At 40.9% G+C, this 22,709-nt stretch overlaps 1 protein-coding gene across 2 annotated transcripts; it reads left to right on the plus strand.

Moving 5' to 3' along the window:
• The first annotated feature begins 1,667 nt into the window (after positions 1-1,667).
• Positions 1,668-20,908, plus strand: PWP1 (PWP1 homolog, endonuclein). Of its 2 annotated transcripts, XM_019961250.2 has the most exons (15): positions 1,668-1,895; positions 4,030-4,088; positions 4,226-4,410; positions 5,948-6,033; positions 6,131-6,227; positions 7,797-7,907; positions 8,724-8,854; positions 9,495-9,556; positions 13,186-13,282; positions 13,955-14,016; positions 15,506-15,617; positions 17,581-17,671; positions 17,769-17,890; positions 19,643-19,748; positions 20,557-20,908. In XM_019961250.2, the coding sequence occupies exons 1-15, from the start codon at positions 1,824-1,826 to the stop codon at positions 20,664-20,666; spliced, it is 1,503 nt and encodes a 500-aa protein (XP_019816809.2). In that variant the 5' UTR covers positions 1,668-1,823; the 3' UTR covers positions 20,667-20,908. The 2 variants fall into 2 exon arrangements, with proteins under 2 accessions (XP_019816809.2, XP_070645767.1); XM_070789666.1 differs by lacking the exons at positions 1,668-1,895; positions 4,030-4,088; positions 4,226-4,410; ... (1 more) ...; positions 6,131-6,227; positions 7,797-7,907 and adding an exon at positions 7,943-8,602.
• The last annotated feature ends 1,801 nt before the right edge of the window (positions 20,909-22,709 follow it).

The raw sequence follows: 22,709 nt of genomic DNA on the forward strand, positions 1-22,709 counted from the left end.
AGAGAAACAGTCCTGGAAGAGATGAACACATACTCAGCCTACCCTAGGGGTTAGCAGTTCACGCCTGAGAGGATCCCTCCCCGGGCTGGGCAAGTTCCAAGGGGATCCAGCTGAGTGTACAGAGTTGCTGGTGTCTAGTTGTAGTTCTGCCAGTCCCTAACTGAGTGTGATCTCAAAATAGACGGGGAGTTCCCTGTTGACCTAGGGGTTAGGATTCGGGGCTTTCACTCCTGCAGCCAGGGTTCAATCCCTGGTCAGGGAACTGAGATGCTGCAAGGCACATGGTGCAGCCAAAATATTGGAAAAAATTAAATGGAGGTAATTTTTCATCATGTTTAATCAATATTGTTGCAAAACCAAGCAAACTATAGTATGTGAGGAAAATGTGTTGCAAACTGCCCACAAATTGACCCCATATGTGGACAGCCCATTCTGACAATAAAAATGGAGCAGAGCATATGCTGCCGGTTTTCTTTGCCACCACTCTCTCCATAGCAATCACCCTCCTGTTTTGCTTGCCAGTCTCAGATGTAGGGAAGAGAGATGAAAACTCAGAGAGGGCAAGTGACCAAGACAGGGTCACACAGCCAAGAAAATCAGCTCTTGAAAATATCTACCTACCTGATGACTGTCCTGCCAGTTTTTCCCCAGCACACAGCCTCATTTCTGCTCCCCACCCTGAACTAGTCTCACGGTGCATTGAAGGTCAGCAGCTCCAGAAGCCCATCATGATTTAATTCTTGTAGAGGTAGATGGCAAGTGTCCATAGTGTGTGAAAGTGTTAGTTGGTCAGTCGTGTCTCTCTGCAACCCCATGGACTGTAGCCCACCAGGCTCCTCTGTTCATGGGATTTTCCAGGCAAGAATACTGGAGTGGGTTGCCATTTCCTCCTCTAGGGGATCTTCCCAACCCAGGGATCAGACCCAGGTCTCTCGCATGGTAGGCAGATTCTTTACTGTCTGAGCCACCAGGGAAGCAAGTGCCCATGGTAAGTGCCAATTTGTAGTTGACAGTATCCTAGCTACTTGCTAGCTGTGTGGCCTTGGGAAGGATAGTATTCCCCCTAAGATCTCCCACAAAGGGTTAAGAAGTTACCAAGTTTACATAAGGCACTTAAAATGGTGCCTCCTGTATATATCAAGCACTCTGTGTTTGCTGCTGCTACAACCACTACCTTGTACTTAGTACATAAGTAACATGCAAGAATGTAATGAAATGTAATGGCTGAACTATCTCCTTGAAATAATTCATTTAGAATTCCCTGGTCATCCTGTGTAAGGCTGGGGCTTTCACTGCTCTGCTGAGCTTGGGGAACCAAGATTCCACAAGCCCTACCGCCTGGCCAGAGAAGGAAAAAAAAAAAAAAAAAAAGTTCATTTTGGAGAAAGCTTTTAAAAACAAACCTAAAACCTCTACCATTGTCAGCTCTGAGAATATGGAGGCAAAATAAAGGTTGGTGTAAATCTGGCTCTGACCTTTACAGTTCCAATTTATTTATTCATTACTCCCACGAAGCCCGCAGACATCGTCACGGATGTCTTGTAAAACCCATTCACACCACCGTACACAGCAGTCTAGCCCTCGTGGACTCCTAACCCCGCTGCCTCGGATACCAAATCTTTCCCCACCCCTTTCCCGTTCGCCGCTTTCGAATGACGTCAGAAGCGGGCGCCGACCCCTAAGGACCAGGTGGCCGGCGCCTGCGCTCTTCCCCAAGCTGCGGCCGGGAGGCCTTCACGGAGCTTGCTGGCCGAAGGGCGGAGGGGGTTTCCAGACCCGCCGGGGCCAAGTCTGTAGCGTGAGGCGTCGCTGCGCCGAGGACCATGAACCGCAGCCGCCAGGTGACGTGCGTGGCTTGGGTCCGCTGCGGCGTGGCCAAAGAGACGCCAGACAAGGTGAGGCCCGGTCGCTCCGTGGTATAGGGGGAGCAGCCTCTCTGCAGCATCCTGGGTCAGCGCCTCCTGGGAACCTGGACCCGGAACGCGCGGCCCTGGCGCCGCTGGTGGGAATGACGTGGGGTGGGGCCGGCTGTGGCCTGTTTGTCGTGGCTAGGGCTGTGGTTACGAGGGTCTGGGACTCCTGGCCCTTTGGGCCCCGCCTCCTCGCCGTCCCTTCCCACCCGAGCCCGACCCACCCCACACCCCGCGATTCGCACGCATGTGGACCTCGTGGAAGGAGGAGGGATGGTGCTTGCTGAGAACTTCCATCGAGACCTCTTGACGACGCCACATAGTCTCCCACCACCCTAGTGCGTTTTCAGGCAAACCGGGAAAAGGGGGCGAAACTCCACTTTCCCCTCCTCCCCTCGGCGGGGAGGAATGAACTGGATGAAAACCGTGGTGTAGAAAAACTGGTGTGGAGACTACGGTGTCGTGAGCTCGAGAATTGAATTAGGAGTTCTCGCAGTAGTGCAAATGAAATGTTGATGAGGCCGCGGGCGGTGGGGTAGAGGTAAACGGTGACACTTTATGAAGGGGAAAAGCCTACAAGAGAGACTGAGTCTGTAGCCGAGGAGATTACCTACGTTATTCAACAGATATTTAACGAAGTGCTTTCTCGTTCCCAGTATTGTTCAGGGTCCTGGGATAGGCATGAACAAAACAGGATAAGTCCCTCCCTGCCTTTATGGAGTTGACATGTGCATATATAATACTTTGTCAGTGGGAATAAATGTTAAGGAAAAAAACGGGCGGGGTAGTGTTTGTTTCAGGTTATTGAGCCAGTTCCACCAGGACATAGACTGTTTTATTCTCCAGTTTCCCCAGCATTTGGCACACGGTAGGCATTCAGTGTGGCGCTAATGGTAAAGAACCCACCTGCCAATGCAGGAGACGTAAGAGAGGCGGGTTCTATCCCTGGGTGGGAAGATCCCCCTGGAGGGCATGGCAACCCACTCCAGTATTCTTGCCTAGAGAATCCCATGAACATAGGAGTCTGGCAGAGGACAGTCCATCCGATTGCAAAGAGTCGGACACGACTGAGCATGCATATAGAATGGGGACAGGAAATAATATATTAAAAATTATTGAAGGAACCAAGAGTTGTTAAAAGGGGACCAGAGACTTCAAATACTTGAGGACACTGATTTCCAAATATGTCCACACATTGAAACCACCTGGGGAGCTTCAAAAACTACCAGCTCCCAGGTATTGTGATTTATTTAGTTTGGAGTATAGTCTGAGATTAAAGAGTCCTTCAGGTGATTCTAATGTGAGACAGATTTGGGAACCATTGCATAAGAGTTTGTAGGAAGAAGAAATTGGATTTGTTCTACAAAGTCCCAGAAAGAGAAATTAGAAAAATAAGTATCTCCTAATTAAAATTTTAAGACCCTTTAGTTTCTGGATAGAAATCCTATCCAATAGGATTTCTATATTATTAAAGGCATTTTGGTACAAACTGGGTGATTGATTGGTTCATCATCTATCAAGAATGGTGGAACACAGTAACCAGGAGCTTACAGTTTGGCACTAAAGAGGATGACCAGTTTTGAACCGGATGTCCAAGTGGAGAGTCTTATAGACAGTCAGAAAAATGAAACTGCAGTGTACAGGGATAGAGCAAGGAAAGTTTGGAGTAATCCATTCAGAGAGAATGAGCTTTGCAAGGTGTTGACAGCACAGTGAGTGAATACTTGGCAGTGATACCAGGGAACAGAGTGGGGGATGAAGGCAAAAGTGGTTTGTTTAGGAATATCCACAGGGAACATGGGGAGAAATGGCCAACGAGCGGAGGTAATCAGAAGAAAATGAGATGAGCTATCCTAGAAGGCAGTTTATACAAGTCCATCTTTTTTAAAAAAAAGTCTGGAGAGAACATGATTTTTTAACAGTTCTGGGTGAGGAGGGATCTTAATTTATAAGGACATGTCAGAAGTCCATTTATATTAAATTTAGAGACTTTGGATTGATATTTGACTTTGGATGTCTCTTAAAACCATATTTTAGATTAATTTGCAATCTTTTTAATTCAGAGACTTAAAAATGGTTTCCTTAAATATATCATAATGAAATGTTTGCTCTCTTATAGGTAGAACTTAGTAAAGAAGAAGTGAAACGTCTCATTGCTGAAGCAAAGGAAAAATTACAGTAAGTTTGGGGATGTTGATTCCTGTAGTCAAGTCTAGATGAACTGTAAATGCTAAACAGTGATAACAGGGTGGTCTTATTATTGAACAGTGTCTTTTGGCTGATCTTTTTACTTTTTCTTTTTTTCTCTGGCATAGAGAAGAAGGTGGCAGTGATGAACAGGAAACGGGCAATCCTTCAGAGGATGGCATGCAGAGTGCACGTACCCAGGCCCGACCACGGGAGCCCCTGGAGGATGGCGACCCAGAAGATGACAGGACGCTGGATGATGACGAGCTGGCTGAGTACGACTTGGATAAATATGATGAGGAAGGCGACCCAGGTTAGAATTTAGTCACTTACACTGGTTTTTATTCCAAGCTCAGTGCATTAGATCATGTTACTAGGGTTCCAAAGCTTTACTCTGAAATCCCGTTGTCCTTTATGTCAGTCAGATAATCTGGGTCAAGGCTCAAGGCAGACAGCATGTTTCCTAAACTGGTTTAAAAAAATCAGTTCAACCCACTTATCTAAGATCTAAAATACAAAGCAAAAAAATAGTATTGTATATTTTATTGCAAGTAGTGGTTAATCTGTAATTCATTTTTCTTTATCTGCAATTATGAGAGAGAAATTATTACCTCCATTTTACAGAAAAAATACTGGCTTACGGAGATGAAATAACTTTACCAGTGTCACACAGCTGGTGAATAATGGAGCTGAGGTTTGAATATCCTCTGACTCTAAAACCTTCATGCTTTTCAGTGTACTTCCTCAGATGCAGAGGATACTTTTTTTCCATTGGACTCTGGGTTGTAGGCCCCGCTCTGGGTTGCTTCCATCCTGTTAGGACAGAGTACCATTGAAATACGGAGAAGGAAGAGCTAATCAGCCCAGAGAAAAGCCATTCAGACACTGCTTCCTCATACACTCCATTCCCTGCTGACTCTGTCTGCCTTGTCCCATAGAAATTCCCGTCTGTTACCTGTCAGATGTTTAAGACCTAGGAGCCCTGCCTCCTTAAAGTAGCTTCTCCTGGAAATTGAGAGTATCTTCCTTCTCCTGAGTTTTCTGTTACTCGGGGTCTACTCTGTCACCTTTGTAGACATGCCATGAAAGAATGTCACTTTGAGGTAAACTTGGTGTAAAGGGTAGTATCTCCTCTTTCAGATTCACTGGGCAAGTTAGCCTGTCAGCAATTATGAGATATCTTGCAATAAAGAAGCCCACTTAACTGTATGAGGCTCATCAGTTTACAGTTTTCTTTGACCAGGCAACACTTAATGTGTTGATACCAGTGTTTTAGGGACCTGTTTCTTTCCAGGTCTACAAGGCCACCTCTCTGTAGCAGTTTTGAATGATTACAAGGAGCAAGCTAGAGGATCTGAGCAGAGTTCTGATATTTTCTAAAAGGGAGTTTCTTGGTTTGAGTTGATTCTTGTATTGGAAGAGTGTATATTTCAAGACTATTAGATGTGCATTCCAGGGCCAAAAGTAAATGGCTTTTAAATTCCTATTTATTATCTACTATTTCCTTTCCCAATTATAAATGATTCAGTTATGAAATAGACAGTAGGGTCTAAGTTTAAAGATGGGATGTGTGTGTGTATTTGACTCACTCAGTTGTGTCCAGCTCTTTGAGACCCCATGGACTGTAGCCTGCTTGGCTCCTCTGTGCATGGAATTCTTCAGCGAAGAATACTGGAGTGGGAAGCCATTTCTGTCTCCAGGGGATCTTCCTGACCCAGGGATCAAACCCAGGTCTCCAGCATTGCAGGCAGATTCTTTACTGTCTGAGCCACCAGGGAAGCCCATGTCTTAGGAAGAATGCTTTAGTCAAAAGGACTGGCTTATTCATTTCATTGTATGAATTCTTATAGATGCTGAAACTCTTGGTGAATCTCTCTTGGGTCTTACAGTCTATGGGAGTAATGATCAAGATCCTTACGTCACTCTGAAAGATACGGTAAATACCTATGTGGTTTTTCTAATTATCCTCAAGTGTTTGAAAAACCTTCCCAAATAGCTGAGTCTAATCAATGACTTTTCCTGTCTCCACTTAGGAGCAATATGAACGTGAAGATTTCTTGATTAAGCCCAGTGACAATCTCATAGTTTGTGGCAGAGCTGAACAGGACCAATGCAATTTAGAGGTTCATGGTAAGTGGAATACATCTCTTACTAAAAAGTTCTGTACTTAAGTGATATTAAAATAAACACCATAGTAACTACTATGGATTTCTAGGCACCACGTCCTGTTGTATCTCATTTTAGTTGATTCTATTCATCTGTCTTAAAATTTTGAAGCTTAAAGAGATTATTAGGTTAATACCTTTTTTTAATAGGAAACACAGTTACATAGTATGAAAATTAAATCCCTTGAGCTTAATGTTCATTGGCACCTTCTAGATTACTCATACTCTATTTATTAACTTGGATTTTTTTTACAGCCTTTAAGTTTGCCTGTAGGAAGCCTATCAATTAGGCCATTTTTATCCCATGGCCCATTGTGATCTATTTATACAATCAAAAAGGCTTTAAATAGCAATTATTTCAATGTGAAGTTATTCTTCTAATTATCTTTGAACTTTTTACATATTTTAAACGTAAACCATATTGGTGGAATTTTTTAAAGACCAATTCCAGTTTCAAAAAATTGGAGCTATTACAGTTAGTCATCACTGATTTTTATACATTCTCATTTGAAAGTTTACACTAGTCATTCCTTTGAATCTTGTGAGTTATCACACAGGAGCTGAGAAGTTGAAGTAAAGTAATTGTATTCCTGTTTCATTCTAAGTTAGGTCATTAATGATATGTTTTATTTGGATTTGGTGTGAATCTCCAAGTTACGTGGTATATCTCTGTTCAGGAATAATTTCAAAATTACTCTAAATCTGAATAATAAAAAGGCATGGTCAAAAGAAGATTATGTTAAGGCTTCATCGTCATCTTTCTTTAAAATGTAAGCTGAGTACATTGACCATGGTTGAGGTTCTTGCAGGACCACAAGCTGTTGCTTTTGAACATGCATTCTCATCATAAAGTGATGCGCCAGAACATTACATGGAATCAGCTAGTCCCAAGATCTACCCCAGATACCATGGTCTGAAGAATTTTTTAAAAATCCTTAGCTCATCTTAAATTGCTTCTTTCTAGTAAAAAGCATATTAGGGGAGAATTTCTGGTTACTTAGGCTCTCTGTTTATCAGTGTTTCATTATATAATTTTTAAGATTTCTTACTGATTTTAATAATAAATATTAAAGAAGCAATTTTTGATAAGCATTTAAATTTCTAAAACTATGAGTTATTTCTCTCCAGTACTGATTTGTTCTGACTTATGACCAAATAGATCTTTAAAAGATAAAATAGTGATGAAGCACTTCTAATGGAGACGTTATGAACGTTTTCTGTCGTTGGTGATCCAAAAGGTCAGACCGTTTTAGCCAGGGAACATGCAGATGGAGCATTCAGCCTGATGAAAATTCTCTGTCAGTGTTTCTGTTCCCCTTTGGGGCTCACCAGGTACTAGGAATATATTAGACATGAAAAACTTTTGCCTAGCAGTATATACTTTGGATTTCTTTAGTGTCATCATTTTAAGTGTATTAAATGTATGACTTTAAGCAAGTGACTGCCATAGGTTTAAAAGGGAGTCTCTCTTCTTTTGAGTGGGATATGATTTCTTACTCTGATGTAATAAAATCTCTCTTCCCAATCTTTTCAGTTTATAATCAAGAAGAAGATTCTTTTTATGTCCACCATGATATCCTGTTGTCTGCATACCCTTTGAGTGTGGAATGGCTAAATTTTGATCCTAGCCCTGATGACTCAACTGGTAATTAGAAAACTTAAAAGATTGCTCAGTGGTTCTACTCCTGTGTGTTTTTCCTAGCTACACATGTCATCTGTTTTGTATGAGTGTTTCCAGAATGGTTGATGTTTCATGAAGTTACATAGTTTTCAGACCACAGCCACTTAATTGCTTGGGGTCTGTATGTCTCCAGACTTTCAACGGGCTAAAGAGGTAGCTGCTCACTAGGCAGAAGGACAGGGCCTGATGAGGGCTCAGAACTGTGAGGGCGTCTCCTGAAAACCCAGCATAAGCTGGCATGCTGTGTCCAGTGTCATCAGGTAGAGTTTAGTGCACGGCCCTTTTCAGAAAACATCAAGTAGAACCAGAATGAAGAGAGAATTGGAATCTTCACTTAGTCCCTTTGGCACACTGTTCATTGCCCCATCACACGTAATAATTAGGGTAAAAATTGTTAATACACCTCACGTCTTGTTTGCAAAGCTTGTTCACATTCACGATCTAGGCAAATCCTCATCCTCACCACAGCCATGAAGGTAGGAAGGGTCTGTCATTTTATCAGTGAAGACCCTGGACCAGGAGATGGAGCCCTTGTTACTCACACTGTGATCTGAGGACCAGCAGCACAGCATTGCAGCCATCTGGGAGCCGGTTACAAATGCAGCTTTAAGGCCCCACTCAAGACCTCTTGAAACAATCTGCATTTTAACAACATCCAGGTGATGTACACGCACATGAAAGTTTGAGAGAACTTGCTCTAAGCCGTGGCTCAGTCTGCAGTATAATGTATTTCATTAGAAGTTATTTTTTAAATCACAAATGTATCATTTCCTCCTGTAGGAAATTACATTGCTGTGGGAAACATGACCCCTGTTATTGAAGTGTGGGACCTGGATATAGTGGACTCTCTAGAGCCAGTCTTCACACTTGGAAGTAAGCTGTCAAAAAAGAAGAAAAAGAAAGGAAAGAAGGTAAACAAGCTAATAGATATTTAAACTCTAATGATAACTAGAAATAGGTTGGGGGGAGGTGGGAACAGGGGCTGAGAACGTACAGTGTTTCAACCAGAGGGTTTTGGTGGAATAAGATAAGGTAGTTACAAAGTTACTGTAGTTTCTAGTTTCAAAAAGCCCATCCAAGGAAAAACTGATTTCTGATTACATAAAACCTACACTGGCACATTATTCATCTTTGCACAAGACAAGTTACTCTTAGATTATGAGCCTCCTTTATGTATAGTAGCTATTCACACTAATGTGCTGTTTTTGAACTTTTAAAATGTTTCTCTTTAGCCTTGAGTATGTTGAATTCTAAATATCCTTGTATTCCTATAGCTTTTAAAATTGTTACATTTTTGGTGAGGGAGAGATGGGTTGGGGGTTGATTTATAGAATTATAACAGGTTAAGAACTACTGTAGTTTCTTCCCTGTAAAGAACATTTATCGTATCTCTGAAGTAAGAGGGAGACAAGGTGTTTCTTTCCCTAGATCTTGGAGCAAGTTTACTTAAGATCAGAATAATCTTAACGTTTTAAAGAATCTTTCAAATTAATAAACCAATTTTATTGGGGGTATGCTTTAATACCAAAAGTAATTAAACGATTATTACAGAATTCCTCAGCAGATGGGCATACAGATGCTGTCCTTGACCTTTCTTGGAATAAGCTGGTCAGGTAAGAAGAGATACTCTTTGAAGGCTTGCTAAAGACTAACCACTGTGCTTTTTACCTCCCGCCTCCATTTACTCTCTCTGCACTGTGTTTCGCGTCCTTGTGTCCTTGCTTTCTTCTCTCTCCCTGCAGTACACATTGCTGGAGGCAGGAACGCCGCTGTCTGTATCCTTGCAACCCCCACCCCGCCTGCCGTCTCCTCACTTAGCAGATGCTCACTACATGTTTGGGGACCAAGGCCCTTCTTCCAGCACCGCTGGGAAAAGCAGCACGTGCTGCGGTCGCAGTGCCAGTGGTGCAGAGTCGTTACTGCACGGAAGACGTGTTCTCACTTCATTTAGTTTTGACAACATCTTGTCCACATGTTCTTTTTTTGTAAAATATCATTTTAACCATGTTTAGGTGTATAGTTTTTTGGACACAGTTTTTCTGGACATCTCACACATTGTTGTGCAGCCATTACCACCATTCAACTCCAGAAGTTTTTCCGCTTCCAAAACTGAAACTATATGTCCAATAAACAGCAACTCCCCATTTCCTGCCCACCCACGTCTTAGTACCCAGCATTCTAGTTTCTATCTCTATGAGTTGACTCCTCCAGGTACCTCTTATAAGTGGAATCATAGTATTTGTCTTCTTGTGACTGGCTTATTTCACTTAGAAAAGGTTCATCCATGTTGTAGCATATAGCAGGATTTCCTTCCTTTTTAAGACCAAATGATACTCCATTGTACATATTTGCCATATTTTGTTTATCCATCTGTTATGGACACTACGAACAAAGCTAGTGGAGGTAATGGAATTCCAGTTGAGCTATTTCACATCCTGAAAGATGATGCTGTGAAAGTGCTGCACTCAATATGCCAGCAAATTTGGAAAACTCAGCAGTGGCCACAGGACTGGAAAGGGTCAGTTTTCATTCCAATCTCAAAGAAAGGCAGTGCCAAAGAATGCTCAAACTATCGCACAATTGCACTCACCTCACACACTAGTAAAATAATGCTCAAAATTCTCCAAGCCAGGATTCAGCAGTATGTGAACTGTCAACTTCCTGGTGTTCAAGCTGGTTTTAGAGAAAGCAGAGGAACCAGAGATCAAATTGCCAACATCCGCTAGATCATGGAAAAAGCAAGAGAGTTCCAGAAAAACGTCTATTTCTGCTTTATTGACTATGCCAAAGCTTTTGACTGTGTGGATCACAATCAACTGTGGAAAATTCTGAAAGAGATGGGAATACCAGACCACCTGACTTGCCTCTTGAGAAATTTGTATGCAGGTCAGGAAGCAACAGTTAGAACTGGACATGGAACAACAGACTGGTTCCAAATAGGAAAAGGAGTACGTCAAAGCTGTATACTGTCACCCTGCCTGTTTAACTTATATGCAGAGTACATCATGAGAAACGCTGGGCTGGAAGAAGCACAAGCTGGAATCAAGATTGCCGGGAGAAATATCAATAACCTCACATATGCAAATGACACCACCCTTATGGCAGAAAGTGAAGAGGAACTAAAAAGCCTCTTGATGAAAGTGAAAAAGGAGAGTAACAAAGAAACGAAGATTATGGCATCTGGCCCCATCACTTCATGGGAAATAGATGGAGAAACCGTGGAAATAGTGTCAGACTTTATTTTTTGGGGCTCCAAAATCACTGAAGATGGTGACTGCAGCCATGAAGTTAAAAGACACTTACTACTTGGAAGGAAAGTTATGACCAACCTAGATAGCATATTGAAAAGCAGAGATATTACTTTGCCAACAAAGGTCCATCTAGTCAAGGCTATGGTTTTTCTAGTGGTTGTGTATGGATGTGAGAGTTGGACTGTGAAGAAAGCTGAGCATTGAAGAATTGATGCTTTTAAACTGTGGTTTTGGAGAAGACTCTTGAGAGTCCCTTGGACTGCAAGGAGATCCAACCAGTCCATTCTGAAGGAGATCAGTCCTGGTTGTTCATTGGAAGGACTGATGCTGAAGCTCCAATACTTTGGCCACCTCATGTGAAGAGTTGACTCATTGGAAAAGACTCTGATGCTGGGAGGGATTGGGGGCAGGAGGAGAAGGGGACAACAGAGGATGAGATGGTTGGATGACATCACAGACTTGATGGAGGTGAGTTTGGGTGAACTCCGGGAGTTGGTGATGGACCTGGAGGCCTGGCGATGGGGTCGCAAAGAGTCAGACACGACTGAGTGACTGAACTAAACTGAATGGACACCTGGTCTGTTTCCACTTCTTGGCTCTTGTGAATAATGCTGGTGTTATTCACATACATATAATAACATGGGTTTACATGTATCTGTTGGAGTCCCTCCTTTGAGTTCTTTTCAATATACAGCTAAAATTGCTGGAGCTGATGGTATTTCTAAATTTAACTTCTTGAAAAACCACCATACTGTTTTCTACAGCAGTTGCACCGTTTACCTTCTAACCAGCAGTGCACAAGGGCTCCAGTTTCTCCACATCCTTTTGAACACTTGATACTTGCTGTTTTCGTTATTGTTGTCTTCGTAGTAGCCATCCTAACTGGTGTGAAGTGGTACCTCATTGTAGCTTTGGGTTGCATTTCCCTGGTGACTAGTGATGTCAGTCACCTTTTCAAGTACTTGTTGGCCATTGTATACCTTCTTTGGGGAAATGTCTATCCAAATCCTTCTGTCCATTTTTTTAGTTGTTTGGTTTTTTGCTGTCATAAATGAATGAAATGTGGTTTCCTTGGTGGCTCAGATGGTAAGGAAGCCACCTGCAATGCAGGGGACCCAGGTTAGATCACTAAGTTGGGAAGATCCGCTTTGCTGTTAAGTTGTAGGAGTTCTTTATATATTCTGAAAATTAATCTCTTATGAGATTTGTGATTTGGCAGTATGTTCCCCCATTCAGTGGATTGACTTTAACTCTGCTAAGTGTCCTTCAAAGCACAGAAGTTTTTCGCTTTGAGTGGTGCGGTTCATTTTCACTTTTGTTGCTTATGCTTTTAGTGTAACAGCAAAGGAATCATTGGCAAATCCACTGTCACGAAGATTTTCCCCTTAAAGTTTGATAGTTTTAGCTCTTAGGTTTAAGTCTTTGATATATTTTGAGTTAATTTTTGTATACTCTGTAAGGTAAGAGTTCAACTTAATTCTTTTGCATGTCATCCATGTATTTTTTTATACTTATTATCTCAAAAGGGCCATTTTCCTAATAATACAGTTGGTTTGAGGGGCTATTGAGGCAAGGAAGGTAAGCATTGAGTACAACTTACTTAGAGGGGAAGAACAAACTTGAATACCCAAGACAGCTTTTTAAAAGCATTTCTGTTACACTGGACACGTCATAATTTGAGCATTCTTAGGAAGGTCCCAGAGTGCTAGCTTACTGAAGGATGTCCTGTCTTCTCATTTGTCTTTGGACCTCTACAGAGTTACAATTGTTTGGGCAAATGGACTTGAGAATGTTGTTTAGGTTAGTATTTCCCAAACTTAGCTGCAAATCGGAACTTCTGGGTAACCTCTCAGAATATTGAAAATCTTGCATTTCTTCTGTTAAATTTACTCCTAGGTATTTTATTTTTTGGTAGGGTTATAAGCAGAATTCTTACATGTAATGCTCTTGATTTTTAAAAGATTACCCGATTTGTTTCCTCCCTTTCTCAGAAATGTGCTGGCCAGTGCATCAGCTGATAACACTGTTATTCTGTGGGATATGTCCTTGGGGAAGCCAGCAGCTAGCCTTGCCGTTCACACAGACAAGGTATGGTGATTTCGTGGATAAAGGGCATTCTAAAAAAGCTGGGACGTGTATGAAGTACAACAAATAATCCCAAACACTTATATATGACTTTTTGTGAATTACACAGTGCTTTGACGTGCTAGCCCACTGGATCTTCACAGGGCCTTTTGCGATAGTTATAATTATGATCCTCTTGAGCTTTGCAGAAATAGGTGCAGAAAGGTAAAGTGACTAGGAACATCAGTGCTTTACAGCATTTTTACAGAGGCTCCTAGAAAGGGATGACTGGTTTCAGTCACTTAATGGAGTTAAAGAATTTTAACAGATGATACTGCAGAACCCAGGAATCTAATGTGCTAATGCACGTTGTGAAACTTTCAGAACGTGTAGCGTTGCCCAGTTAAGTTTGACTACTCCCCTATTTCTTCTGATTATACTTTAACATCTGAGGGACATATGTATTCTGCCTAGCACAATTTGGGGAATGCTGCATTGGGTCTTTTAAGTATCAGCTTTTATTTAGAAGTATGTTTTGTCCTTTTAATTATGTAATACATTTATGCTTCTTCATATAATACATTTCAAAGGAAAGAATTTGTAGGAACACTGCTAAGTTGATTCCCATCACGTATTAGGCAGTTTTACCAAAACCAAACAAACATTCATCTATTAATTTATATTTCTTCCTCTTAGGTCCAGACTCTCCAGTTTCACCCATTTGAAGCCCAGACTCTGATTTCTGGATCATATGATAAGTAAGAAAGCATTTTAGGAATTAATTGTTGTCTTTTTTTTCTTTTCCTCTTGAACTAATTCAGAAAGTATCACTGAGTGTTCAGATAGAATTTATTACTATGGCTTTTATGTGTTTAAATCTTTAGTAGTACTTATATGTCCTTTCAGCTTGATCCTCTCGGTCTGCAAGGGAATATGGTTCTGTTGTAATTCCCAACTACTCCTTCAATTTTTAGAGGGTGTGTGAGTTAGACATTGCTCTGAAGCAAGCCATCTCAAAATTCAGTGTCTTAAGCGATGAATATTTGCTTCTTGACCTCTGCAAGGTTGAACTAATCGAGGCTAGATTCAACTGATAGCTCTACTAATCTTGACTTGTTTAGGCCCAGAGACTCTCCTGTTTTACATCCTTTTAAAACTAGCAGGCTAGTCCACGTACGTTGCCACAGCAAGGTCAGGAGTACAAGCAGAGACACCAAGGCCTCTTAGACATGGGCTCAGACCTACTACATATCTGTCTTACTGTAGGCCGAAACAGACATCACACGGAGTAGAAGATGAACTCTGCCTTTAGGGGAGGAACTCCTAGATCACTGACAGAGGGCATGGATGTGGGGAGAGATGAAGACCTGGACCACTGCAGTCATCACAGGGGGTTTCCAAATCATGTGTGTGCTCTTTACAGATTGGAGATGGGAGAGGTAGCTAGTAAACACAGAAACTAAGATGCGGTCTTTTATTTTGTATCCCTGTCCTTTTGTAGTTGGGATTCATGCAAAACTACACAAGACTATTCATCTTGTTCCCCCAACACAGTAACCTGCTTGTAGAGAGTAAATGTGATTGAGACATGTTACCTGGCTTTCCTGATAGCTCAGTTGGTGAATCCACCTGCAATGCAGGAGACCCTGGTTTGATTCCTGGGTTGGGAAGATCCACTGGAGAAGGGATAGGCTACCCACTCCAGTTTTCTTGGGCTTCCCTTGTGGCTCAGCTGGTAAAGAATCTGCCTACAATGCGGGAGCCTGGGGTTCGACCCCTGAGTTGGGAAGATCCCATGGAGAAGGGAAAGGCTACCTAGTTCAGTATTCTGGCCTAGAGAATTCCATGGACTGTATAGTCCATGGGGTCGCAAAGAGTTGGACACGACTGAGCAACTTTCACTTCACTTCATTCATCTGTTCCCCCAACACGGTAGCCTGCTTATAAAAAGTAAATGTGGCTAAGACTGGCTCTGAGCAGTATTCAGGAACGACAAATTAGAAATTGTCCTGTTCTTTGGGAAATAGGGATGATTCATCTTGAAAGTAGAGGATTCAATCTGGGGGATGTCAAAGCCACTGTGACATCCGGAGCCACCAGTGTCTTCAAGTGACAGGACCAGAGTTCACCAATTAGTAAAAATCAGTTCATCTGTTCTTTTAGAACCTTAAAATAGGCTGTAAATAATTGGGTCTTGATTTCATGGTGGTGTTTATTGAACTCCTAACTTTGCCTGAACACGCCCAGGTCCGTGGCTCTGTATGACTGCCGGAGTCCGGAGGAGAGCCATCGAATGTGGCGTTTCAGTGGGCAGATTGAGAGAGTGACTTGGAATCACTTTTCACCTTGTCATTTTTTGGTAAGAATACGCATATTACTGTTTAATAGATTATTAATCACTTATTTTCTTTACTTCCATTATAGAAAAGCTTTTTCTATATCAGCAGTGTGAAGTATTTGCATTTGGGGTTTATTTATTTTTTTTTTTTTAAGATCCCTTTAACAAGAGAACAGTGAATTTACCACAAAAAAAAAATGGTAAACATGTAAATAATTTTGCTAATTTCCAACCATTCCAAAGCATGCCACATTTTTTGGTTGTAATAATTAGTTGATCATTGTAAAATTATTTTGTAATACTGAGCATGACAAATACTAAGCAGGCACACATATTTTCTAGGTTATTTGCTAACATGGTTATCAGTACTAAAATCACAAAAATTCATTTTGTTTCCAGTGATTAAATCAGTTGAAGAAAATGTTCCTTTATTTAAATATTACTACTTAAATGGAGCTCCAGTGATGCTAATGCTAGCATGTTTAATTAATATAGCACTTAATATACCTTCTCTGGTGGTCCAGACAGTAGAGAATTTGCCTGCAGTGTAGGAAACCCAGGTTCGATTCCTGAGTTGGGAAGATCCCGTGGAGAAGGAAATGGCAACCCACTCCAGTATTCTTGCCTGGAGAATTCCATGGACAGAGAAGCCTGGTGGGCTATAGTCCATAGGGTCACAAAGAGTCAGAAACGACTGAGTGACTTAACACTTACTTACTAATGTACCACTGTCTCCCATATGGGAAGAAAGTTTATGATCATTTTATGAATACCCATAATATCTGCAGGAGAACAGTTTTCCATGTTGCATCCAAAGATGCCACTGATATTTAAGTTCATGGAAAAATAAAATCCCAGCTTTTATCCAGAAGAGAAGGTATCATGTATTTCCTAATTTTCCTAAAGCAAATATCTAGTGCTTTGTAAAAGAGGGACAGAATTCTTTGGGGGGAAAAAAAAAAGCTTTCTTTGAATATGTGAAGTTTCAGTAAGGTTCCTGCAGTTGTGATTCTGGGGGCATATCATCTCAACCTTGTGCAGAGGCACATGCAGTTCCCAGCCTGAGCCACCTCAAGCCAGATTCCATCTTGCAGTTCTCTCAAGCGAAGTCCCAGTTAAATTTGAATGCTGGCTTTCAGCAGGCAGGCGCGCACATTTCCTAGCTTATGTGCTGCCAAATGGTTATCGGTCCTTAAATCACAAATATTTAAGGAAATGGAAAGTAATCAAAATAAAATGGTATACTCCATTCCTCAAGTCTCAAAAGATGAAATGCCCCTCCTTTTCCTTTTTTGTGCCCATTATAGCCCCACCTATAAAACTGCATCACTTGTCCCTTTTTTGGCCACTCTTGCCTGACTCTTGCCCTTGGCCTGTATATAGGCTCAAGTCTGTCTCCCATCAGAGACCAGGTCTGTCTCTTACTCCCTTCAAAGTTTTCTCTTCTTTTCTTGAAAGTGGACTGTAATCTGCCTTTCAGTCCTTTTCTAATTAAACCTCTTTGCCAAAATACTGACAGCATTGTTACTTTCTTTAGAAGCCCTGCTTCCTTGGGTTGTTATTTTCTCCTCCCTCTTTGATTCTGACTTCTGTGAGCTCCTCCTCAGCCTTTACCCTAAGTGGTGTGCTCTCCAGGTCTCTGTCCTTAACACGGTGCTCTAAATTCTGCACTCACAGAGCAAATCCCTTCTCTTCTCATGGATGTAACTTCTGCCTCTGTGCCGCCATATTTCTGACCCCAGTCTGTATCAACTACCATTGCTCCATACTCATATCCAACTGCCTAATAGACATGTCAGCTAAACTAGTCCTTGTAAGAGCCAACTCAGCGTTCCACAAGTGAATTCTTTATGTCCATGTTAATTTTTAATAAGTGTCTCAGGTATGTCAGATCCATAGATGATTTTCACAAGGATTTATACTATTTACCCATTGCTAAATTTTATTGTCATGTAACATTGCTGTGCTCTTTTACTCTTTCCAGGCCAGTACAGATGATGGCTTTGTATATAATTTGGATGCACGTTCAGATAAGCCAATTTTTACACTTAACGCACACAATGATGAAATTTCTGGTGAGCAAGAATATGGTTTCTTTCATTTCTATTAACCTATGATGAAGTAAATTTATTTCAAAGTGAGAGTCCCTGAACAAGTCTTATCTTCCTCTAGGTCTTGATCTAAGCAGTCAAATCAAGGGCTGTCTTGTGACTGCATCAGCAGACAAGTATGTGAAGATCTGGGACATATTAGGAGACAGGCCAAGTCTGGTTCACTCTCGGGATATGAAAATGGTAAGAATACTTGTGGGCATCTTGGTTCTTTCTGTTTCTGATCTATTGTTTTTCTCTAGGAATCCCTGCACAAAAGAATATGGATTTGTTGGCAAGTTAATCTGGGGCTTAGTCAACTTCTGGAAGTTTTCTAATTTAGGGCAGTTTGGGGAGAAATCAATGACTGTCTGCTTCCTTTTCCAACTTTCATGATTAACAAATGCTTGTGGAAAACCAGGATGAGGAGGAGGTGGTCTTCTAGGACAGAAGTGGAATGGCTACAATTTTTTTTATCAACTTTACATTGGAGTATGGTTGATGAACAATGTTGTTGCGGGTGTCAGCAAAGTGATTCAGTTATACTTACACATGTATCTATTCTTTTTCAAGTTATTTTCCCATTAAGATTGTTACATAATATTAAGCTGACTTCCCTGTGCATTACAGTAGGTCCTTGTTGGTTATCCATTTAAATACAGCAGTGTGCACGTCACTTCCTAACTCCCACCCCCGCCCCCATTCCCTGCTGGTAACTGTATGCTCCAGTTTTTTAACCTTAAAATCAAGCCCATCTCTGAAAATCATGAACCTTTTGGGTACCACAGCTGTTGAGGTCAGTTTATCACCTACATCTTTGTATAACTATTTAAATAGTTCTTACTATACTGAAATTACTACATAGTAGTAAAAGTTTTAGAAATGATTAGAATTCAACAATTCATCAAATATTTATTGAACATATAGTGCATACCAGGCATCATAAAAATTCAACTGTAGACATAGAACACTATACAGCTGTTTAAAACTGTATACATGAATGTTTGTATTTTAAAATGTGGGTAGCTAGTTTTGTAAAGCATTTTTTTCAAGTATTTATCTTAATTGGAGGATAATTACTTTACAATATTGTGATGGTTTTTGCCATATATCAGTATGAATTGGCCATAGGTATACATGCCCCCCTGATCCTGAACGTCCCTCCCCACCCTACAGAGCAGTTTTTATAGTAGTATCCGATGCATATATTTTAAGTACTTAAGTGTTGAATGCTTATATGTAAATCTAGAAGACCCTATCCCAAAACATGAACAGCTGATTATCTCAGTTATTTTTATACTTCTTGTTTATATTTTCTATGATGCATGTAGGCTTCCCTCACAGCTCAGTTGGTAAAGAATCTGCTTGCAATGCAGGAGACCCTGGTTCGATTTCTGGATCAGGAAGATTCCCTGGAGAAGGGATAGGCTAGCCATTCCAGTCTTCTTGGGCTTCCCTTGTGGCTCAGCAGGTAAAAAATCTGCCTGCAATGCCGGAGACCTGGGTTCAGTCCCTGAGTTGGGAAGATCCCCTGGAGAAGGGAAAGGCTATGATGCATGTGTTATCTAGTAACAAAAAATTACTTTTTATTATCTAGTAATAAAAAATAAAACATTAAACTTTTAAATGATTGTACTATAGCATTATAACTTAAAAAGGAGAATTAGTTTCTGGGAGTATTAAGCAGATTAGATTTACTAGGAAATCCCTGTTAGATGATAATAGCGATGTGAGCCTGAGTGGTCAGAACTGCACCCATTCTCACAGAGATAATCCCGCCAACTTGACTGTGAAGTACCTTTACAGGCGCCCCGAAGGAGATTCTGGTGGGTTGGTTTTCAGTGACATTCAATGGTAGGGTCTTGTAGACAGCAGTAGGGAATCGACAGGAGTAGGAAATCAAGATTAGCACTTTCTGGGAAGACTGAAATCACTGACTTTGTATTCTCTTCTCAGGGAGTTCTCTTCTGTTCTTCCTGTTGCCCTGATTTGCCATTTATTTATGCTTTTGGAGGTCAGAAGGAAGGGCTTCGGGTCTGGGATATAAGCACAGTCTCTTCAGGTAAGAATCTTCATTTTCTGCTTTTTCTGGATAAGTTCTGTAGGAGCTAACATAGAATGTGTGGCTTGAATACATCAAGGAGATAGCAAAGGCAGATCCAGTGTTCATCGTCCAGTACAGTCAGCTTAGGAAACAGACAAGATCAAATTGTAATTTGGAAATGTTCATATTCACAAATAAGCTTGTCTTCATACTTTAATTTTAAAATATCTATGACAAAATTTGAATTTTAAAAGTGAAAGATTTTATTGGAAAGCTGGAAGGGTATATAGCATGATCTCCCCTCCCATATTCCCAAAATCCAGCTTTCCTGAAGGGGCCAGGTTCCCTTCTATTACTTTGATGTAATTTGGAATGCTGGAGCCCCACTCTGATTCCTGAATCTTCAATTCCCTGAAGAAAACAAGTCCCAAATCCAAAACAGTTCTATTGTGGTCATGATACAGAGAAAGATGAAGGCAGGAAATAATCAGAAATAAGTATAATAAGGAAAAGACAGAGTCACTGTCATGAGGGATTGGGCATTTGTTATCAAGGTGGATTCAATAAATCTAGCACAAGGTAAAAAAAGTAAAGTATAAAAAAAAATAGACCAGTATAAAACAGTTAATCTCATTCAGAACATTTTAGACTTTGAGTTGGTTACTTTCCTATTTATAAAGCGCTAAACATGTTTTTCAAAACAAAATCTCCCACCACAGGGCAGAGAACCTCATTGTTCATTTCTGCATTTTAGTCTCTTTTTTTATATTATAGGTTCTCAATTTTCTGATCTGGTAGTTGCTTAACCATTTATTTTATGTTTTAGTAAATGAAGCATTTGGAAGACGAGAGAGGCTTGTTCTCGGCAATGCAAGAACTTCGTCTATTAGTGGCCCCTTTGGGAACAGGAGCTCAGAAACACCAATGGAGTCTTAATGAAGATCATACAGTTTCCTGTTTTATTTATCCTAACTCAGTTTTTAAAAGCTGGCCTAAAGATGCTCCCTGTGTAGCTGCAGCCATCAAAATGACGGAACCAAAACTGCCCGACATTCCTCCTTGCAGCTACGGTGGCAGCACAAACGGGGCTGGTCTTTGTGCTTAGCTTTCAAGCGTGTGGTATACAGGGCTCCACTTGCATTCTTGAAAGGAATAATAAAAAGGTTTTTAGAAATTCATTCCTTAAATGTGCCATCTGTCACAGGTAGTCTAGGATGTAAAATAAGTAATACTTCATGGAATTTTAAAAGGAGAAAATCCTGTAATCTTAAGAGATGGGTAAACCTAGGCCTTGGGAAGGTGGTGATCAGGCCAAGACTCCAGAGTAGACCATGAATAGAGGTAGGTCCATGGGGGACTACACTTTTCCTGACCAACTGTTCTCCAGTCAATGCTCAGGTTTAGAAGTCTTAGTGCTGCTCGTCTATAGGTGGCATGCCTTTTCTGTCCACAGCATGGTATTGTTACCAAACAAAAGAGATACAGTGATAAAGGGCTCAGTCCACAAGTGGATATAATATTTGTAAATAAAGCAAATGGTAAGAGACTCATTAGACCAAATGGACTCAGATAATACATAGAATATTCCATCCAAAAGCAATAGAATACACAGATCATAGGATGTTACACCACAAAAACAAGTCAATAAATTTAAAATCTTATAAAACATTGAAATCAGTTACAAGAAAAAAATTGGAAAATTTTACAAATGTGGAGATTAAACAACTAATGTGTCAGAAGAAATCGAGCAATGAAAATGAAAATACAACATATCATAATTTATGGGCTACAGCAAGAGTAGTTAAGGAAAGTTCCTAGCAATAAATGCCTACAATCAAGAAAAAAATTTTCAAACCACCTCACTTTACATCTCAAGGAACTAGAAAAAAAAAAAAAAAAAAAGCCCAAACTTAGTAAAAGGAAGGGAAAAGGTCAACATGGGAAAGGAAATAGAGACCAAAAAAACAATAGAAAAAATATAAAAAAATGAAACCAAGAGCTGTTTTCTTGGAAAGGTAAAACTGACCAACCTTTATTGACTCAGTAAGGAAAAAAGAGATAAGGACTTAGAACTGAAGGGAAAATGTTATATACCTTGATACCCCAGAAATACACAGGTTAGTAAGAGACTTCTATGAGCAACTGTGTACCAACAAATACCAAGACTGAATCATGAAGAAATAGAAAATCTGAACATACCAATTACTAGTAAGAATGTTGAATCACTAATCAAAAACCTCCCACCGAAGTCCAGGACCAGATGGCTTCACTGGTGAATTATGTATACTAAACAAGTTAAATTTTAAACCAATCCTCAGATCAGATCAGTCGCTCAGTCGTGTCCGACCCCGTGAATCGCAGCACGCTAGGCCTCCCTGTCCATCACCAACTCCCAGAGTTCACTGAGACTCACGTCCCTCGAGTCAGTGATGCCATCCAGCCATATCATCCTCTGTCGTCCCCTTCTCCTCTTGCCCCCAATCCCTCCCAGCATCAGAGTCTTTTCCAATGAGTCAACTCTTCGCATGAGATGGCCAAAGTACTGGAGTTTCAGCTTTAGCATCATTCCTTCCAAAGAAATCCCAGGGCTGATCTCCTTCAGAATGGACTGGTTGGATCTCCTTGCAATCCAAGGGACTCTCAAGAATCTTCTCCAACACCACAGTTCAAAAGCATCAATTCTTCGGCGCTCAGCCTTCTTCACAGTCCAACTCTCACATCCATACATTACCACAGGAAAAACCATAGCCTTGACTAGACGAACCTTTGTTGGCAAAGTAATGTCTCTGCTTTTGAATATGCTATCTAGGTTGGTCATAACTTTCCTTCCAAGGAGTAAGCGTCTTTTAATTTCATGGCTGCAGTCACCATCTGCAGTGATTTTGGAGCCCAGATAAATAAAGTCTGACACTGTTTCCCCATCTATTTCCCATGAAGTGATGGGACCGGATGCCATAATCTTCGTTTTCTGAATGTTGA

This window comes from Bos indicus, chromosome 5 (assembly GCF_029378745.1).
Source record: "Bos indicus isolate NIAB-ARS_2022 breed Sahiwal x Tharparkar chromosome 5, NIAB-ARS_B.indTharparkar_mat_pri_1.0, whole genome shotgun sequence".
In the NCBI taxonomy this organism is placed as follows: domain Eukaryota; kingdom Metazoa; phylum Chordata; class Mammalia; order Artiodactyla; family Bovidae; genus Bos; species Bos indicus.

Bases quoted from the DNA above. Each gene is read 5' to 3' on its own strand.
- PWP1 (XM_019961250.2), top strand. From the start codon at position 1,824: ATGAACCGCAGCCGCCAGGTGACGTGCGTGGCTTGGGTCCGCTGCGGC. The intron at 4,089-4,225 runs GTAAGTTTGGGG...TCTCTGGCATAG, and splicing joins GAAGCAAAGGAAAAATTACA to AGAAGAAGGTGGCAGTGATG. The intron at 9,557-13,185 runs GTAAGAAGAGAT...TCCCTTTCTCAG, and splicing joins TCTTGGAATAAGCTGGTCAG to AAATGTGCTGGCCAGTGCAT.